Here is a 14936-nt window from a genome sequence, read left to right as displayed (position 1 = left end):
ACAAATACATACCTGATTGTTGATGGTGTAGTTAAGAACTTTATACCACTCATTAATGAAGCTGTCATTATCTGATTGAATTAAGAGCTCAGTACCTTGGCGGGTTTTTAGCTTTAAAGAAATAGAAACGGATATCATCAGAAGTGATAAACACACAATAGTTCAAAAGTAAAATAATTAAAATAAAATTAACCTTCTCACTGGCAAAATTGTTAGCTAATACACAGACACTCCAGAACATTTACCAGGGAGAACAGTCTTTAACAGTCTGCTTAAAACTGCAAAACATATCCCATACAGCCATATTAAAAATGGGCATTTCTTGCAGGTACTAACAGCTACATTTAAGCAGGTAGATGTGGATAAAACTCAGTTTTATGAGGTTTTAATTTTAAGCTTAAAGAAAATTTCATACATCAGTAATTGAAGTGCATATAATTCTGCATTTAAATAAAATAATTTACCTCAATAACATTCTTTTTGCTGGATTTGTCCTTCGAGGCCCAGTCAATCAAAGCCCCTTTGAGATCCACTGTAAATTCTGGCTTAGACTGATTAACACCAAACTTCTGGAAAAAATTACAAACAGTGATGATAAAATTAAACCTGAGGAAATTCTTTACAGTCTTGCAATCTTTTAAATGTAACATGTATTATTTACAGTCTGTACAACTTAGACCAGATACAGTACTTTGCCACGAATCAACAGGCATGACACCAGGAAAATGAAAAACCTTCCACAGAACAACCTTTAAGCACGACTGTTACAAGCTGCTCAGCTTAAAGCCCTCAAAATTCTACAAATTTAAATGCCAATCAGATTCCAGCAGAGATTTTTTTCCTATGACTAATGGCAGAAGTCCATACAACATTTGACTGTAGCTTGATTTTAGCCAAGATAGTTCCAAGCTTTAAACAAAACCAGCTAATAAGTAACTGAACAAAACACCCCCCAACATTCTGCCACTTAATCAGCGGTTGTATACAAAACCAAAAATCAAACCAGAAACAGTAGACTTGCTGGACAGGAATCACATCCATCCACACTGAAAGAGCACTCTCAGTTTGTACATTTCTCTATTTATAATATTTTAAAAACATTTACCCCCCAACACTTATACTTTTCTGTAGCGCTTCTATTGCAATACTGGAGTATGTCGTACCAAGTAAACAGAACTCACTGTCTGTCTACTAAAGAGCAAATAACCCACAAGTAACTCCTTCAAACAATTTGGAGGAAAACCTCAGGGAGCTATTCTTACCTCCTACCTTCACATTTATATAAGCTATCAGAATTTTTTAAAATAAAGTACTTTTACTATGATTTCAACATATACCACACAGCTTTGAAATGTAATTCCTCAAGGAAACCAGTTCAGCGGCCCACACAAACAAAAAGCTCTAATTGCGAGTGACATGAGTAAAATATGGAAAAGCTGGAAGTCCCTCAGTTTACAGCACAGAAATTTCATGCTGTAGTTCCAGGAAAAGCTTGTAGCATCTGCTCCCCCAGAAAGATTCTTATTTCTTCACGAAGCCTTTGATGTGTGAGTGCTGCTCCCGTGACAGCTCTGGGGGACCCAAGCCCCAGGACAAGCTCCTTGCTGCAAACACAAGTTTCCAGCCTGTGCAAGAACAGCCATACCCAAGGGGAGAAAAGATGGTTCAGAAAACAGGACTAATCTGCTGCTTCTGATTAAACTCCCAGCATGGATGTTAATTAATGCTAATTGTGTTTCAGAAAGGCTGTTTACCACTGGAAAATCTCCAGTCTAGAGTCCTAAGGGCAATGAAGTGTTGAATGGAAAGCAGCATCTTAACTTCTTTATTTTACTCATGAAATATCAGAATAGGGCTGTGCTTCTAATTCACCCAATGCCAATTAGCACTTGGGAAAAAAATCCCCACCATCTTCCACTTTCAAACTTAATTCTAAGATACCTCATCCAAGAACATTTCTCATTGATTATAGTAGAGCTTTTGAGAGAAGCCCAACTCAGCAGCAGAGTGTAAAGAGCAATCTCTGGGCCATTTTTGCTCTTGCAGCAGCTGCCTGTTCAAGAGAAAGTCACATAACTGCTGCACACACACCCAAAGTGTCCCAGACGCACTGCCTGGCTGTCTAGATCAATCTTGCTGCGTGTTGGAAAAAAATTAAATCAATTTATAGAGTTTGGCACTGGAGAGAACAGGAAACTAGTGCCAAAGTCCTCTACAGGATTGGGGCAGGGGGGTGATTAGTTAAAACCACAGCCCACATGATACTGAGATTCACAGGACAGGACTTGCTACAGGTGACATCAGCACATACCAAGAAAAAAAATGTCACCTGTCAGTGCTGTTTTGACCAAAAGAAAAGCCCTCCACTACATTAGCTTGCTGAATCCACACCTGACAGATTTCAGCACTACCTCCAGCTTTAAACTGTACCCCTCTTTTTGGCCTGAGTCCCCTCAGTATTTCAGAGAAGCACAGAAGAAAGCAAAAACTAAAGCCAAAAGGGAAAAAAAAGAAGACTTTTACCACTCCTTCACTCAAATGTTGGCCAAACTGCTGTGTGAGAGCCAAGGATGGGGAAACCCAAGCAAATAATCCAGCTACCCTGCAAAGCTCTTCTGAAACACCAACACATTACATTCTTGTCACAACCTTTTTATTCAAGGACATTTTAAGTTTACCATGCAGGCTCTCCTTTGAGCTTTCCTGTCAAGGTTCTTTTCTGCTCCCAGATCTATGAAAATGAGATGCCAGCAGCCATTTCCCTCCTCAAAGCTTTCAGGAGCAAGTGCTGCACAGGGCTGCTCACACCACCTGCACACAAAGGTTGCTGAAGGCAACTGAACCCTCCTGAAGCCAGCAGGTTCTGCTGACAGAGCTCAAAAAAGCCTTTCCTTTTGCATCTGCTGCCACACAGATATCGAGTCTGCTTTCAACAGTGCTACCTAGTCAGCACCAGTCAAGAGAAATCCAGCTCTTACTGAGCAGACACCTTACTCTTACTGGATTCCTCTTTTGAGCTGCCTGGGAATATTGGAAAGGGCAGCAGTGGAAGACAGAAAGAGGGAGAGGTCTGCATGTGGTGCTGCCAGCTGTCCCAGATATGAAGCTGTCCCACAGTCACTTCTGACAGCTTTTTTTGGACAAAAACATAGTCATGGGATGTACTTATGCTGGTTGCATGGGAGAGATAACTGTTTTGAAAGAATAGGGTGCTTTCTTTGTTTTAGATAGAGAGGATGCTGTGCAGCTTAAGGATAGCCTTAAAGATGTGTTTGACATCAATAAATAGAAGGCCTTTTCAATCTTTTAAAGATTTTCTCCAAGTCCTGGAAGCCTGCACAGGGACAAACCACACAGTCTGAACTGTGACACATTCTAGCACTCTTTGGAAATAGAACTGGAAATTATTTATTGGAAGACTTTGGATGTACAAATGACACCTGACATTCTTGTAATTATGTTTCTAATAAGAGTTGGGTAGGATGCTCTAATTCCAAGTCCTCCTCATCCATGGATGGACTGTGGAAAGAAAGCTGTGGAGACAGATGCACCTTTTTGGCTGGTAGGGGAGTTTCAAAACTACAGCTTAAGCAAAAAAAAGGGGGGGTGTGTGGAAATTCTTTATTGTCACAGCAAAATGATGGATTGTTTTTAACCAGACTGATAGGACCATTTGCATTCCAAAAAGTTTTCACAAAAGCATCTGAGCTCCTGCATAATCAGCAGTTCAATACTGATGAACTGTGGTAATGTACACATAACATCCTTGGCTAAAATCACAGTTGTGTAACATCAACAAGAGTTTGCTCAGCTGAATCTTGAAAAGCATCTATTTCCATGATGTTTGGGAAGTTTACAGGCTTGGTTTGCCACCACTGTACTTGTCACTGAGGGCATGTCACTATTACAGACAGCTGACAGATGAATCCTTCTAAGCAGTTGCCATTTTCTTTGCTTTATGAAGCTCTGTCATTTTGACAATAATACATCTCATTCACACCAAAAACTGAATGAAAAATTCTTTTAAAAAACATCCAATCTTCTTATTATAAGTGGCCTTTTACAAGGCTACCAAACTGTCCACAAGTTATCTGTTCCAGGCTTCCACATACAGAGCAATTTATTTCACAAACAAGAAAAAGACAGTTGCATCATTTTAAACACAAGGTTAATTAATGAATTCTTGATAGGCGGCTCTTCTGTGCTTGGCATTTTCAAAATATAACTACAGATGCTTAAATTACATATAAAAATCCTACAAATTTACATCAGCTTTCTATATGTGGAATATTGCCAGAACATCCTTGTGCTCTTTTCCTTTCACCTCTTCATGCATAACATTTACATTTTTGGGTATTCCCATTACAGCTAGAATTATCAAATAACATGTACACCATTGTATCAAAGGTATCATAGGCACCATAAAAAGATTCCAAATTAGTTGTGTTAGAATGAATCAGACAAAATATCTGTTAAAAAATTCAGAATATCATGCTGCTTATTAGTCAAGACACTAGTGGTTCAAACAGTAGGCAAATTTGGGATTATAATTCTAGCACCAATCAACTAGGTATGCTTTCTACTTTGTTCCAGTGGAACAATAACAGGATTATTGCAATAAACTTGTGTTAATCTGCACCTTGGATGACTTTCAAAAACAGCAAACAAGATACATGAGCTGTTATATGTAGTGTCAAAACAAAATCTTGGAAAAATTCTATTTACTTTCAGGATTAGTGGCAAATAGCCTTACAGTGACAAGAGGCATGCAACAAGAACACATACAGTGATAGCTGAAACTTGGGCAGAGTTTACATAGGTGACAGCAGGTCGATGACTGAGAGCATTTTTCCAAGAAGAAAGCAGCGAGAGCAAGAGCTCAGGAATTGAGGCCCCTTGGCAAAATGACTTGATGAGAAAAAGGAAGAAGAGTGATGAAGTCAAAAAACAATGCACAAAAAAAGAAGATATGGTCATATCAATCACTAGATGAATGCTAAATATTCTCATAAGGTGAAGAGGAAATGTAATTCTTATCATATGTCACACTGTTAGACTTGACTTCACCTTATCAAAATATAGACACAGAGCAAAGTTTGAGAGATGGAATTTTGAGTACCTAAAAAACAAAAATTAATTGCCTACAGAGACCAAGAAGAGTGTGTGCTGAACACTCAATTACGTACCTACAAAGTCAGCTATGATCATGCAGATGTAAAACATTAGGTTCTTGAGAGAGATTCTCTTTTAATATTTCCAGCTTCATTTTATTCTCTTTGTACTGTTGATATCTATTTTGCTGACCCTACTCTAGTGCTCTACACTACACACAATTGATAGGGTCTCACAGAAATATTCTGACCATGGGACTTCTGCTCCACTTAAATTATCAAAAGGATTTACACATTTTTAATTTTAAATTTATTTGTTAAGATTTTTATTTATTTTTAAATTATTCTATCTGGCATAACATGACTTACACTAGTGCCCATAAATCATGCAACTCTGCTTATAGCTTATCTTTTATGGATAATTAATTTAGGCACACATCATCATTATCATATATTCATGAAGAGTTTAGCATTGTGTGTTTTAATGATATGAACATACAGCTGTAAAGTACAGTTCTTTTGATTTACAGCCACATCTGAATTAAGAGTATTAGTAGCTGTAAATGAGATTTTGGAACTTGACTAGCTACATAGGCAGAACTTTTACTTTGCAATATGCCTATTAATATCTAAAACTGAAACACTTTTTGGATCTTTGGCTGCAAAAGTCAATCACAGAAGTGACCAAAATCCACTTCCTGCCATACAGTGGAACTGACCTCTTATGCCTTTCATCTTTATTGTTTTTCTTTCCTCCCTCTGATGATCATCTTGTCCAGCTTTACCTTTTTCATTCTCTTCTACTCCAAATTTTATTTATCTATCCTCGTCTATTTTCTTCCAGCCACCCCTTCTGCAGAAGGGGGGAAAAATATATTTACAGATCTGAAAAAAAACTCAATACTATGGAAAGGAACTGTCAATTCCAATTCATTATCCATAATGAGGCACAGCAGGAGAAAGGGAGGCAGGTAGAAAGACCAGTAAAGCACAGCAAGATAGCACAGATCTGTAAGAGGCAATTTTGCTGGAATTCACATGACAATACATGAAAATAATGAACACTGGCTCTGGTCTGTCTTTACTTATTAGAGGAGATCCACACAGTTTAATATCAGACCTCCAAAAGAGGCTATGAAAGCCAAATATAAAGAGCCATTTCTATACCTACTAATGCAGGAATGCAGCTGGATAAATACAAATTTAATGATAGTGCTATTACACTAGAGGTGATTAAAAAATTGAATCATCGTCATGTTCAGTGTGATGTTTCTCTTTTGGTCTTCATCAGACAACAAAATAAGTACAAGTACTTATCATGCACTATGAAGACCAAGAACAAAATATGGAATCTAGCAAGACAAAGACTAAATCATAAGACAATAACACTGCATTGCTCAAACAGGCCAAGGCAAGAAGCCATGTGTCAGACTATTTTCTTTATTATATGTATCACATTCAAAATTACCTGGAGTTTACAAAAAAAATCCAAGAATGGTAAAACACACAAACTGTTCAGACAAACACATTAGTAAAGAACACCAAAGTATTTGGCCTGGAGAAATAACTTCAAGCCTAAGAAACACCTAAATGTTATCAGTTTCTTGCCTGCCAAAAATACATATATACAACTGGTTTTCTTCTTATTCTACATCATAATTACATTATAGTTATGTGAAACTATTTTATATCAACTTCTACACAGGTATTTTTTTCTGTATTAGGTGCAGGTGTGTATATATATATATATATATATATACACATATATATGTATATATATATACATATATACATATATACATATATATGTATATATATATATACATATATATGTATATAGGTATTTAGGCCCTGCAAGTAAGAGGGCTTTAGTTTATGGTGCTTTACATGACTAACACTTCAGTGAGGGTGGGGGTTGTTCCTGGGCTTACCCAGCCAGTTCCACTTCCTTGGGTTTTAGTGAACAGCAGTGATGACCCTTGTAACACTGCCCATGATGACATCCAATTCTTTCTGTAAATAATTGTAAACAAACATAAAATAAATTGACTCTGAAAGCAGATATTTAACCCGTCGATCATTGCTGCTCAGCTGACCTGTAAGTTAATATAGTTAAGCACATATACAGTCATTAGTGGCATCAGTAAGTCTTAATTGCTATCATATTTGTAGAAGGAAACATATGTTAACAATCCCAGCCTGACCATCAAAGTCTAACTCAAACAAAGCTAATTAGTAGTAGAAGCAGTACACCAAGAGAACACCATGCAATTATAATTTCAAAGGGGCTAATCTGGAACGCTCAGCTCCCTGTGTACTTAATAGAACATGCCAAACTACTGCATAATTCTGAAATTCACTGATCTGAGATGCAACTGTCCCATGTTTATGTAATAAGCTCATTTATATTGGCAAAAAAGTACTTCCTACACATCTGAAAAATTAAGAGAAAGAACAAGTTGTTTCAGTTGTCTGAGTATTTGATTTTATGCCAGCAGACCTGTCCTCCTGAGGTTATTAAAAAAAAAATCTTGACAAGCCCTGAATATCAATTCCCACTCCCCATGAATTATTACTTAGCAGGTCTCAAAGTGACAGGATGGCCACGATGCATCTTTCTGTTCAGCAGTGCAATAATCCAGATCAATGATTCCAGCAGATGCAACATAAATGAAGACAGCACATTGCACCAGCAGCAGCTCACACACACTGCTGTCTACCCAGCCCTAGCAAACTCTCAGTAGAACTCTGAGGAGCCAGGCTGGAGGTCAGATGTGCTGCCCAGCCAGACTGGACTAGGTCAGGGTGGCTCTACAACAACAGCTGGGTGTTGGCTATTTAATCCTCAGAACAAGCATGTTTCATGTATCACAACTCTGGAAAACACTGAACTAGACAGAACACACTATAGATCTAAAAGATTAAATTAACCAAAAAATAATAAAAAGGGAGGAAAAGGCAAGAAGCAAATCTCAATTAACTCTGAGGATGCCACACCTCTGCAGTATTTGCCATTGATTCAAAACACCAGAAATGCAGTTAGACAGCATCACCTGATTACACATTATGATTTATAGTGCAAATTGCTGCCTGGGACGCAGAGGAAAGTTGGAAATTAGGTCAATCACCTACAGGAGACTGACACTGGGCAAAACACTTCTCCAAAGCCTTCACAAGCATAGTGAAGGGAGAATAAGGAACACACAGATGTACGCTCCTTCAATGTTAAAGGACAGCAAGTGAAAGTCTGAAAGCTCCTCTTACACTGATTTTATCCAAGGAACAAGGCACACTATAACCTATACAGACTTGTTCTTCAGTAAATCAATCAATGAATCAATCCCATTTTAAAGAGCTGTCTCTCATCAATGCCCCTTCAGGAAAAGGCTGGCCTGTGTGAAGCCCTGATCCATGAGCCTCTGGCTCTTTGCAGTCCATCAGCTTTAGCTCACTGGGACAAACACATGGGCTAAGGTTAAGCTGTGTCACACAGGAAAACCTCTAAGGCAAATTCACACAAAAAGTAAGAAGTTGCAAACCCCAGTATGCTGTCCTAATACAAAAGACCTTGGATAAACCCTAAGCACATGCACTTTTCAAGTCCAAGACTTACCGAACTTTCTTCCCATTTTCTGTGATTTTTGTCACATTTAATAACCCATACTTTTCTTGACCCTGTAAGATAAGAGTAAGACATAAGAAATATAAAAGAAAACCTGCTTCTACTAACATCACATCACAGAATTCAATCCCCCAAATAATCCATTTCTGGCTGTAAGCCATCTTTGCTCATGCCATAACTTCAAGAAACTGTCTTTAAGCATATTTAAGTATTCAGAGATCAGCAAAATCAAAATTCCTCTGGGAAAGTACTTATTACCATTTAGAGGGTAAAAAGCTTTCCCTCATCAAGATCAAGGTTCTTTGGGCAAGCCAAATTAAATAATTTGTGATAGTAGACAGTGAAAATTATGAACGTAAAATTTATAATGATTTATATAATAGTAATATAATAATATCACAATAGTCCTTTATTAAAAAAGGAGGTGGCTGACAAAAAACCAGCCTAGATTCCCATATAAATTCTTCCTATTAATTTTAATATCATTTCATATTTTAAATAAAACATGGTTGAAGTGCATAAAAAATTAACATATTCATGTTAAAAACAGAAGAGTGAAGCACTTCTTTGATGTCCTCTTTTCTTCCTATCCCCATGGAAAACTACTTAGTTATGTCTTGTTGATGAAAACCATCTATATTAGTATGCCTACAAAAAAAAAAACTGGAACACCAGTCAGTGATTGGTGGGAGAAGAACACTGCTGAACAAGAAGGCTGTTTGCAAGTTTCAAATATTTGAAGTATTTCTAGTCTCTGTGTAAAAATAATGAAATTAAGGAATGTTTGAAAAGCATTCTAGGATAAAAAGATTCACTTAAACCATCACCTTAAAATGAGGTATGAAAAGCTATCATTTTTTTCTGACACCCCAGCCTGGTCCAACCAGCCAGTGGTGCTAAAAGAATGCTAAATTATTTTATCATCAATTCCTTTTCAGTAACAGCTTCTAAGAGTTCCTAATGTATGTAACAGTTTAAACAATCAACTAGGGAATGGATCCAAATTAGTTTTATCATTAAAAAAATGACCTCAATTCTAGATCCAATGAAAATAGAAGATAAATCCTCTTCAGAATTTTCCTCTCAATCTCAAATTTAAATAGACCATAACTGCACAATACAATTTTGAAGATTTTTTTTTTTTCTGGGATACCATGGACAACACTCTTATCAGAGACATAGATCTGTTTTTCATGGACTTTAAAAATTCTACCTGCAGGTTTCAAGCCCAGCACATAAAATACAGAAAAGACACATTATCAAGGACAAAGGTGTTTTGCTGGTGGATCAGATGTTACTTCAGTCCAGTGGTAACTCCTGTTCCTACTCAGTTTAATATCTTCACTGGGCTGAAATGCTTTTCCCAGCCAGTGACAGATGCATTATTTTCCAAGACTGGTATTTTCAACAGAAGAAGTGAGCCCCTTCCCTCATCCACTCTCCAAAAGGCCAAACAAATGAATTATCCCATTCTTTAGATTACTCTATTTGTGATCCATGTGGACCAGGGACCAGCAGTCCCATGCATTGCACCCTTTTAACAAGCACAACAGCCTGTTGCCAACTTTCACAGAGGTTGAGCAACCTGTGCTCACTTCCCAAAATAAATCATGGTTTTTGTCAATTACTCACAGTGGAACCAGTGGGGATGTTCCAGAGAATTATTCAGAGCAAGGATCATACTGCCCTACTTTGCAGCAACACTAGGGGGTACTAATGGGAAAATTAATGGAATCAGGAAAAATAGGAAGAAAGCAGGTTAAGGATCAAAATTCTCAAAATTTACCAGCTTTCTTTGGACTATTTAAATCCCAGGGAACAGCTAAAGAAAATACAGATGTTTCTTCTATTACCTAAATCATGAGTGAACTCTTCTGCAAAATACAGTTTCAAAAATTCAAGATCCGAATTTAAAGAAATTAGATTACATGCAGCAATAATTGCTTTTGTGTAAGGTTATCAGCTATGCTTGCTTAACAAAAAATGTTTATTTTACTGTGAAAAACTGTTCGAAGTGTTGTGAGAATGGATTATCAGGACTAAGCCAGAGAATTATTCCCCTGCATGCAGAGTAAGGAATAAACAGGAGAAGTTGTGCCTTTAATGCCCTGAGGTTCCTATCACAGGGCTGGTAAAACTGACCAAGTTAGTTATTTCAATGCTACTGTAGTACAGGTCCAAAATTAAAAAAAAAAAAAATCCAAAAGAATGAAGTTTTTTTAATCCATTTCCTGCTGTTTAAAAATGAATGATCACGTTTAAAATATAAACTGAAATTTTAAAAAGCTGTTTAGCAGACTAAGGGTTTCTTTTCCCAGAAGTTGTTCTACTAATACAAAAGGACACAGTTTATTTATGCTAGGTCCCCAATGTCTCTTTAATAAGACTGTAACACAAGCCAAAATTAGAGATATCAACTATTACTAGCAGTGAGGGATTCTGTGAAGAGGGGAAATTTTCTGTTTTTACTGTTAGCATTTTCTAGATGCTATGTAAGAAGATGTGACTGTTGGAGGAAGCAAAGTGAGTTCTACATCATTAGGCACAATTTGACCACAGTGAATTTTTGACTTAACCTACTATCACTAAGTTGCATTTAAACCAAGGATATTCACATTTTTTTCCCGAAAGCAGAGCTGGATGTAATGCATTCCTTTTAAAATGCAAAGCCTTCAAGTAGTTTTATCCCATTGTTTTTCCCAAGAACAAGAAGGCTTGCCCACAATTCTCTAATCACGAATAGCTCTGTTTCTACAATATCTACTTATTTATTTAAACATTTTGCATACTGACTGTGGCTTGATGCTTTGGTGAAGAAGGAGATGATTCATTTTCAGGAAAACTGGCCTTAGAAGCAGTTGACGATTCCTATAAAATTCAAATAGTCAATGTCAACAGATACTGTTATCATCTTTTATACAATTATTTTTTTCCCTAAAGATACTTTCTCTCTCTCTTTCTTTTAACACGCTCATAGATTAGAAAAGTACTTCTTTTAGGCATTCATAATATTCTCAGACAGTTACATTCTAAACTTACTTACTAAACAGTGTTCTTACAAGGTTTACAGACAACACACCAACTGGGTTAATTAGCACATAACCATTTGAAAAAAAGATGTTAATACATGCTGCATCAGCATCAAGCAAAGGCTTCATCCTTATAAAGGGATAGATTTTTTGCATTGCTATCAAGACATTGCTATCAAATTATGATGTATATTTAAAATAATGGCTGATTACATTATACCATATACAAATAAAATGATTTTAAAGAATACAATATGTTTCTGTGTGGTCAGTAAACACAAGATTTTATATAGAAAAACAATATATATATATAAACACATACCAACTTTATTAATTTTTGTGGCTCATGATCATTAATCTCCTTATAATCAAACACTGAAAATCTCTAGAGATTTGGGATTTTGTTTTGAACTGTTAACAACAGATCAAAATAAAATACTTAATCTCTGAAAACTAGAAAAATTGCCCATCTGAGGGGAAAAAAAAAGGCATGTGCATTTCCTCTGAAGTAATGATTGCCTTGCACAAACACATTGCTTGAAAATCTGGTAAAGAATTTCAAATGGAAGAAAAACATCACTTGTTCTCTGTTACTGTTAACACATTTCTCCCCCTCTTTCTTTTTAAATCCCTTGGTAGCTCTCCTAAACCCAGTTTGTTTTGCAGCATTACATAGCACTCTGCACACTTGTGCTTTAAAATTCACTTCCAAATCTACCTAGAAATGACCCACTAGTTCTTTTAGTAGCATAATAACAGAGAACTTTAGCACTCCTAAGTCCATATTTTCAGATGTCTGCAAAGAAAAAAAAAATTCAAATTAAGAAAACCAATTGTCCCCCCCGGAAGATATTTTTCCCATGCTTATCAAATTTTCTAGTTGATGGCTATATCCAGATATGTGCCACAGCCAATAAACTGTTAACCAGTATGTTTGGTATCATCAAATTCTCATGAGCCCTGGCAACCCATACTTTCATCCTGACACATTTCAGGTATTCTCTTGACTGCCCTATTTTCATACAGTTGAGTTCCATTGTTTTTCCAGGAAAAAAAAACAAATAAGGAAAATAAACAGAAAACAGCTTCCCTAGGAGACAGCTGAAAAGAAAGTTTGGGGTTCATGTGGCCACCCAGACAAATACCAGTTGCTTTCCTTTCTATTTCATGCTGAATTTGAGGCAGCTTTCATACAGCAACAGCAACTCTGGAACAAGAAATCCAGTATTTGTGGTAATGAAACACTCCCTTTCCACATACTAATTTAAAGCAGAATATATTAACAGTGTGCCTGCTAGTGCTAATAAAACAGCTGCATTAATGAACTAAAAATTATTTGTCTTTCCATAAAACATTAGTTTATTGCTCCACTACATGTTTTAAATTTTCTCAAATGTTGTGCTCCATATAAACTATTTTCTTCTCACCAATAAAAAACACATGCTGCCTACATGTTTGGAGACTGTTAAAGGAGCTTTAGGCTGCTGACTTAAGACTTCACAAATGCAGCTCAAATAGAGTTTCTTTTGGTTATTACCCGTAACATTTGTGCGTTTTCATGTTTGCTTCACTAGGTTTAAGTTCTCGTTATGTGAACACTGAGCCTTGAAGAAATGTAAACAGCTCCACTTATTTAATGTTTTACAAAAGCTTCTTCATTCAGTGCAGCACTACATAAAGTTCTTTCCAAAATGGAAACAGCAATATATCTTATGCCAAAAAATAAAAAGTTAAATCTTCCTTTAAAAGCGAAGGCAGAAGTTCAAGCTATCTCCAACAAAATCATTCATACCTGTTAAGCATAAACTGCACATGAGGTTAGAAGTGTCCACTCAGCTCTGATTTATCAGGGCTCCATCTAGGCTGTGTCTCATGGAGTGCCACAAGACTCTGAGTACAGAAGGATGCACGAGGCAGAGGAGGAGGAGGAGGGAGGGGAAAGGAGCAGCAGCAGCATCTCAGAACTGCTGGAGCTGAATTAATGCCCAGAGGTGCAAAGTCCCAGCCAAGCACGGCCCACTGCCTCCTCAGCACCACACATGATCTATCCCAAAGTGACAACTCAAAAGCTCAAGATCAAATCCAATAAATCCTGCTCTGAAGAGCTAAGTCAATTCATGGAAAGCAAGTCCATTAAAATGGATACAACAGGTCGAGCAAGTAAGGTTCTGGGCAGCAGATCCATTGTCATTACAACTATTGTGTTTTGTCCATTCAAGTTTGGTTTTGACATCTGTGATTACACAAGGCCACTCATAGACCTTTCCTTACATTTTCAAATCTGCAGTGATTTAATTTTTTTTTCTCTGAATTTTAGGAAAAGGGAGCTTACAATGCCATTTCGCAGTATTTCATTCTGAGAAGTCTGTTCTTAGATTTCAGCACTACCAAGTTATTTCATTTTCCAGGTATCTTGGGATGGACTGGAGTGAAGCCACAGAAACCAGCATGTTACCATTGTACATCACCCATTTCCTCCTGCTCAGCTCACATCAGCTCTCCTGACCCATGGGCAGAATGGCCCAGCACAAGCAGAAATGGAAAAAGTCAAAGCAGAGGGAGAGCAATGGAAAGGCCCAGTCTCCTTGCTGGCCTAAACAGCACCTCTTCCTGTACAGCCCAAAAAGAACATGCCCTGGGAATGGGCAGAAAACAGCTCTTGTTGTTACTGACCCACAGCATTTTTCAGGCTAAACACCAGCTCAGCTGTGGAGGATCAAAACCAAGTGTTTCAGCACTTTCAGTACTGTCTTCTGCCCTTCAAAAACAATATTAAAACCCTGTTGTAATCATGCACAGCTTTTCCCCTGAACTAACACTAGTTAAAATACTTCAAGGACAATAAAAGAGCTACTATTCACAAAGTAACAGTAGTGAAGTTATTACACAGCCCTTGTTTTTGCTGCATGTTATACACAATGATACAAGAGACCAAAAGAAAATTGAAATTTCAGAAATTCATGCATAGTAACTTCTGGCACATTAAATATGTCACACATCAGAAACAAGTGGCATTTCACCATGTTGATAACTTGCTCCTACCTTGTCATTGGTGTCCAGCACAATTGTGCTGTGCCTCCATTTTGTTAAAACTATTGGTTCCTGTAGCCTCCTGTCCAGACTCCTACTCTTTATTATATCTCTCTGCTGCTGTGGTGAAGCATTATACTAAAA

The 14936-nt window shown here is 37.1% G+C and overlaps 1 protein-coding gene across 9 annotated transcripts in view; it reads right to left on the bottom strand.

The window, feature by feature from the left end:
* The window catches only part of ARHGAP12 (Rho GTPase activating protein 12), a 75123-nt gene that overhangs the window by 12758 nt on the left and 47429 nt on the right, over nucleotides 1-14936 (bottom strand). For 4 of the 9 annotated variants that reach the window (XM_074529303.1, XM_074529381.1, XM_074529626.1 and 1 more), the window contains 7 exons: nucleotides 14805-14930; nucleotides 11527-11601; nucleotides 8725-8786; nucleotides 7043-7124; nucleotides 4786-4908; nucleotides 465-569; nucleotides 13-111 (listed from right to left, as the gene is read on the bottom strand). In XM_074529303.1, the coding sequence (XP_074385404.1) occupies nucleotides 13-111; nucleotides 465-569; nucleotides 4786-4908; nucleotides 7043-7124; nucleotides 8725-8786; nucleotides 11527-11601; nucleotides 14805-14930 (672 nt within the window). The remainder of the gene's footprint in view (nucleotides 1-12; nucleotides 112-464; nucleotides 570-4785; nucleotides 4909-7042; nucleotides 7125-8724; nucleotides 8787-11526; nucleotides 11602-14804; nucleotides 14931-14936) is intronic. The other 5 variants (XM_074529526.1, XM_074529580.1, XM_014269987.3 and 2 more) reach the window with 2 other exon arrangements.

The sequence above is a fragment of the Zonotrichia albicollis genome, chromosome 1 (genome assembly GCF_047830755.1).
Source record: "Zonotrichia albicollis isolate bZonAlb1 chromosome 1, bZonAlb1.hap1, whole genome shotgun sequence".
NCBI classification, from domain to species: domain Eukaryota; kingdom Metazoa; phylum Chordata; class Aves; order Passeriformes; family Passerellidae; genus Zonotrichia; species Zonotrichia albicollis.
The sequence above is the reverse complement of the archived record's forward strand: the minus strand, read 5'-3'. Positions and strand labels throughout refer to the sequence as shown.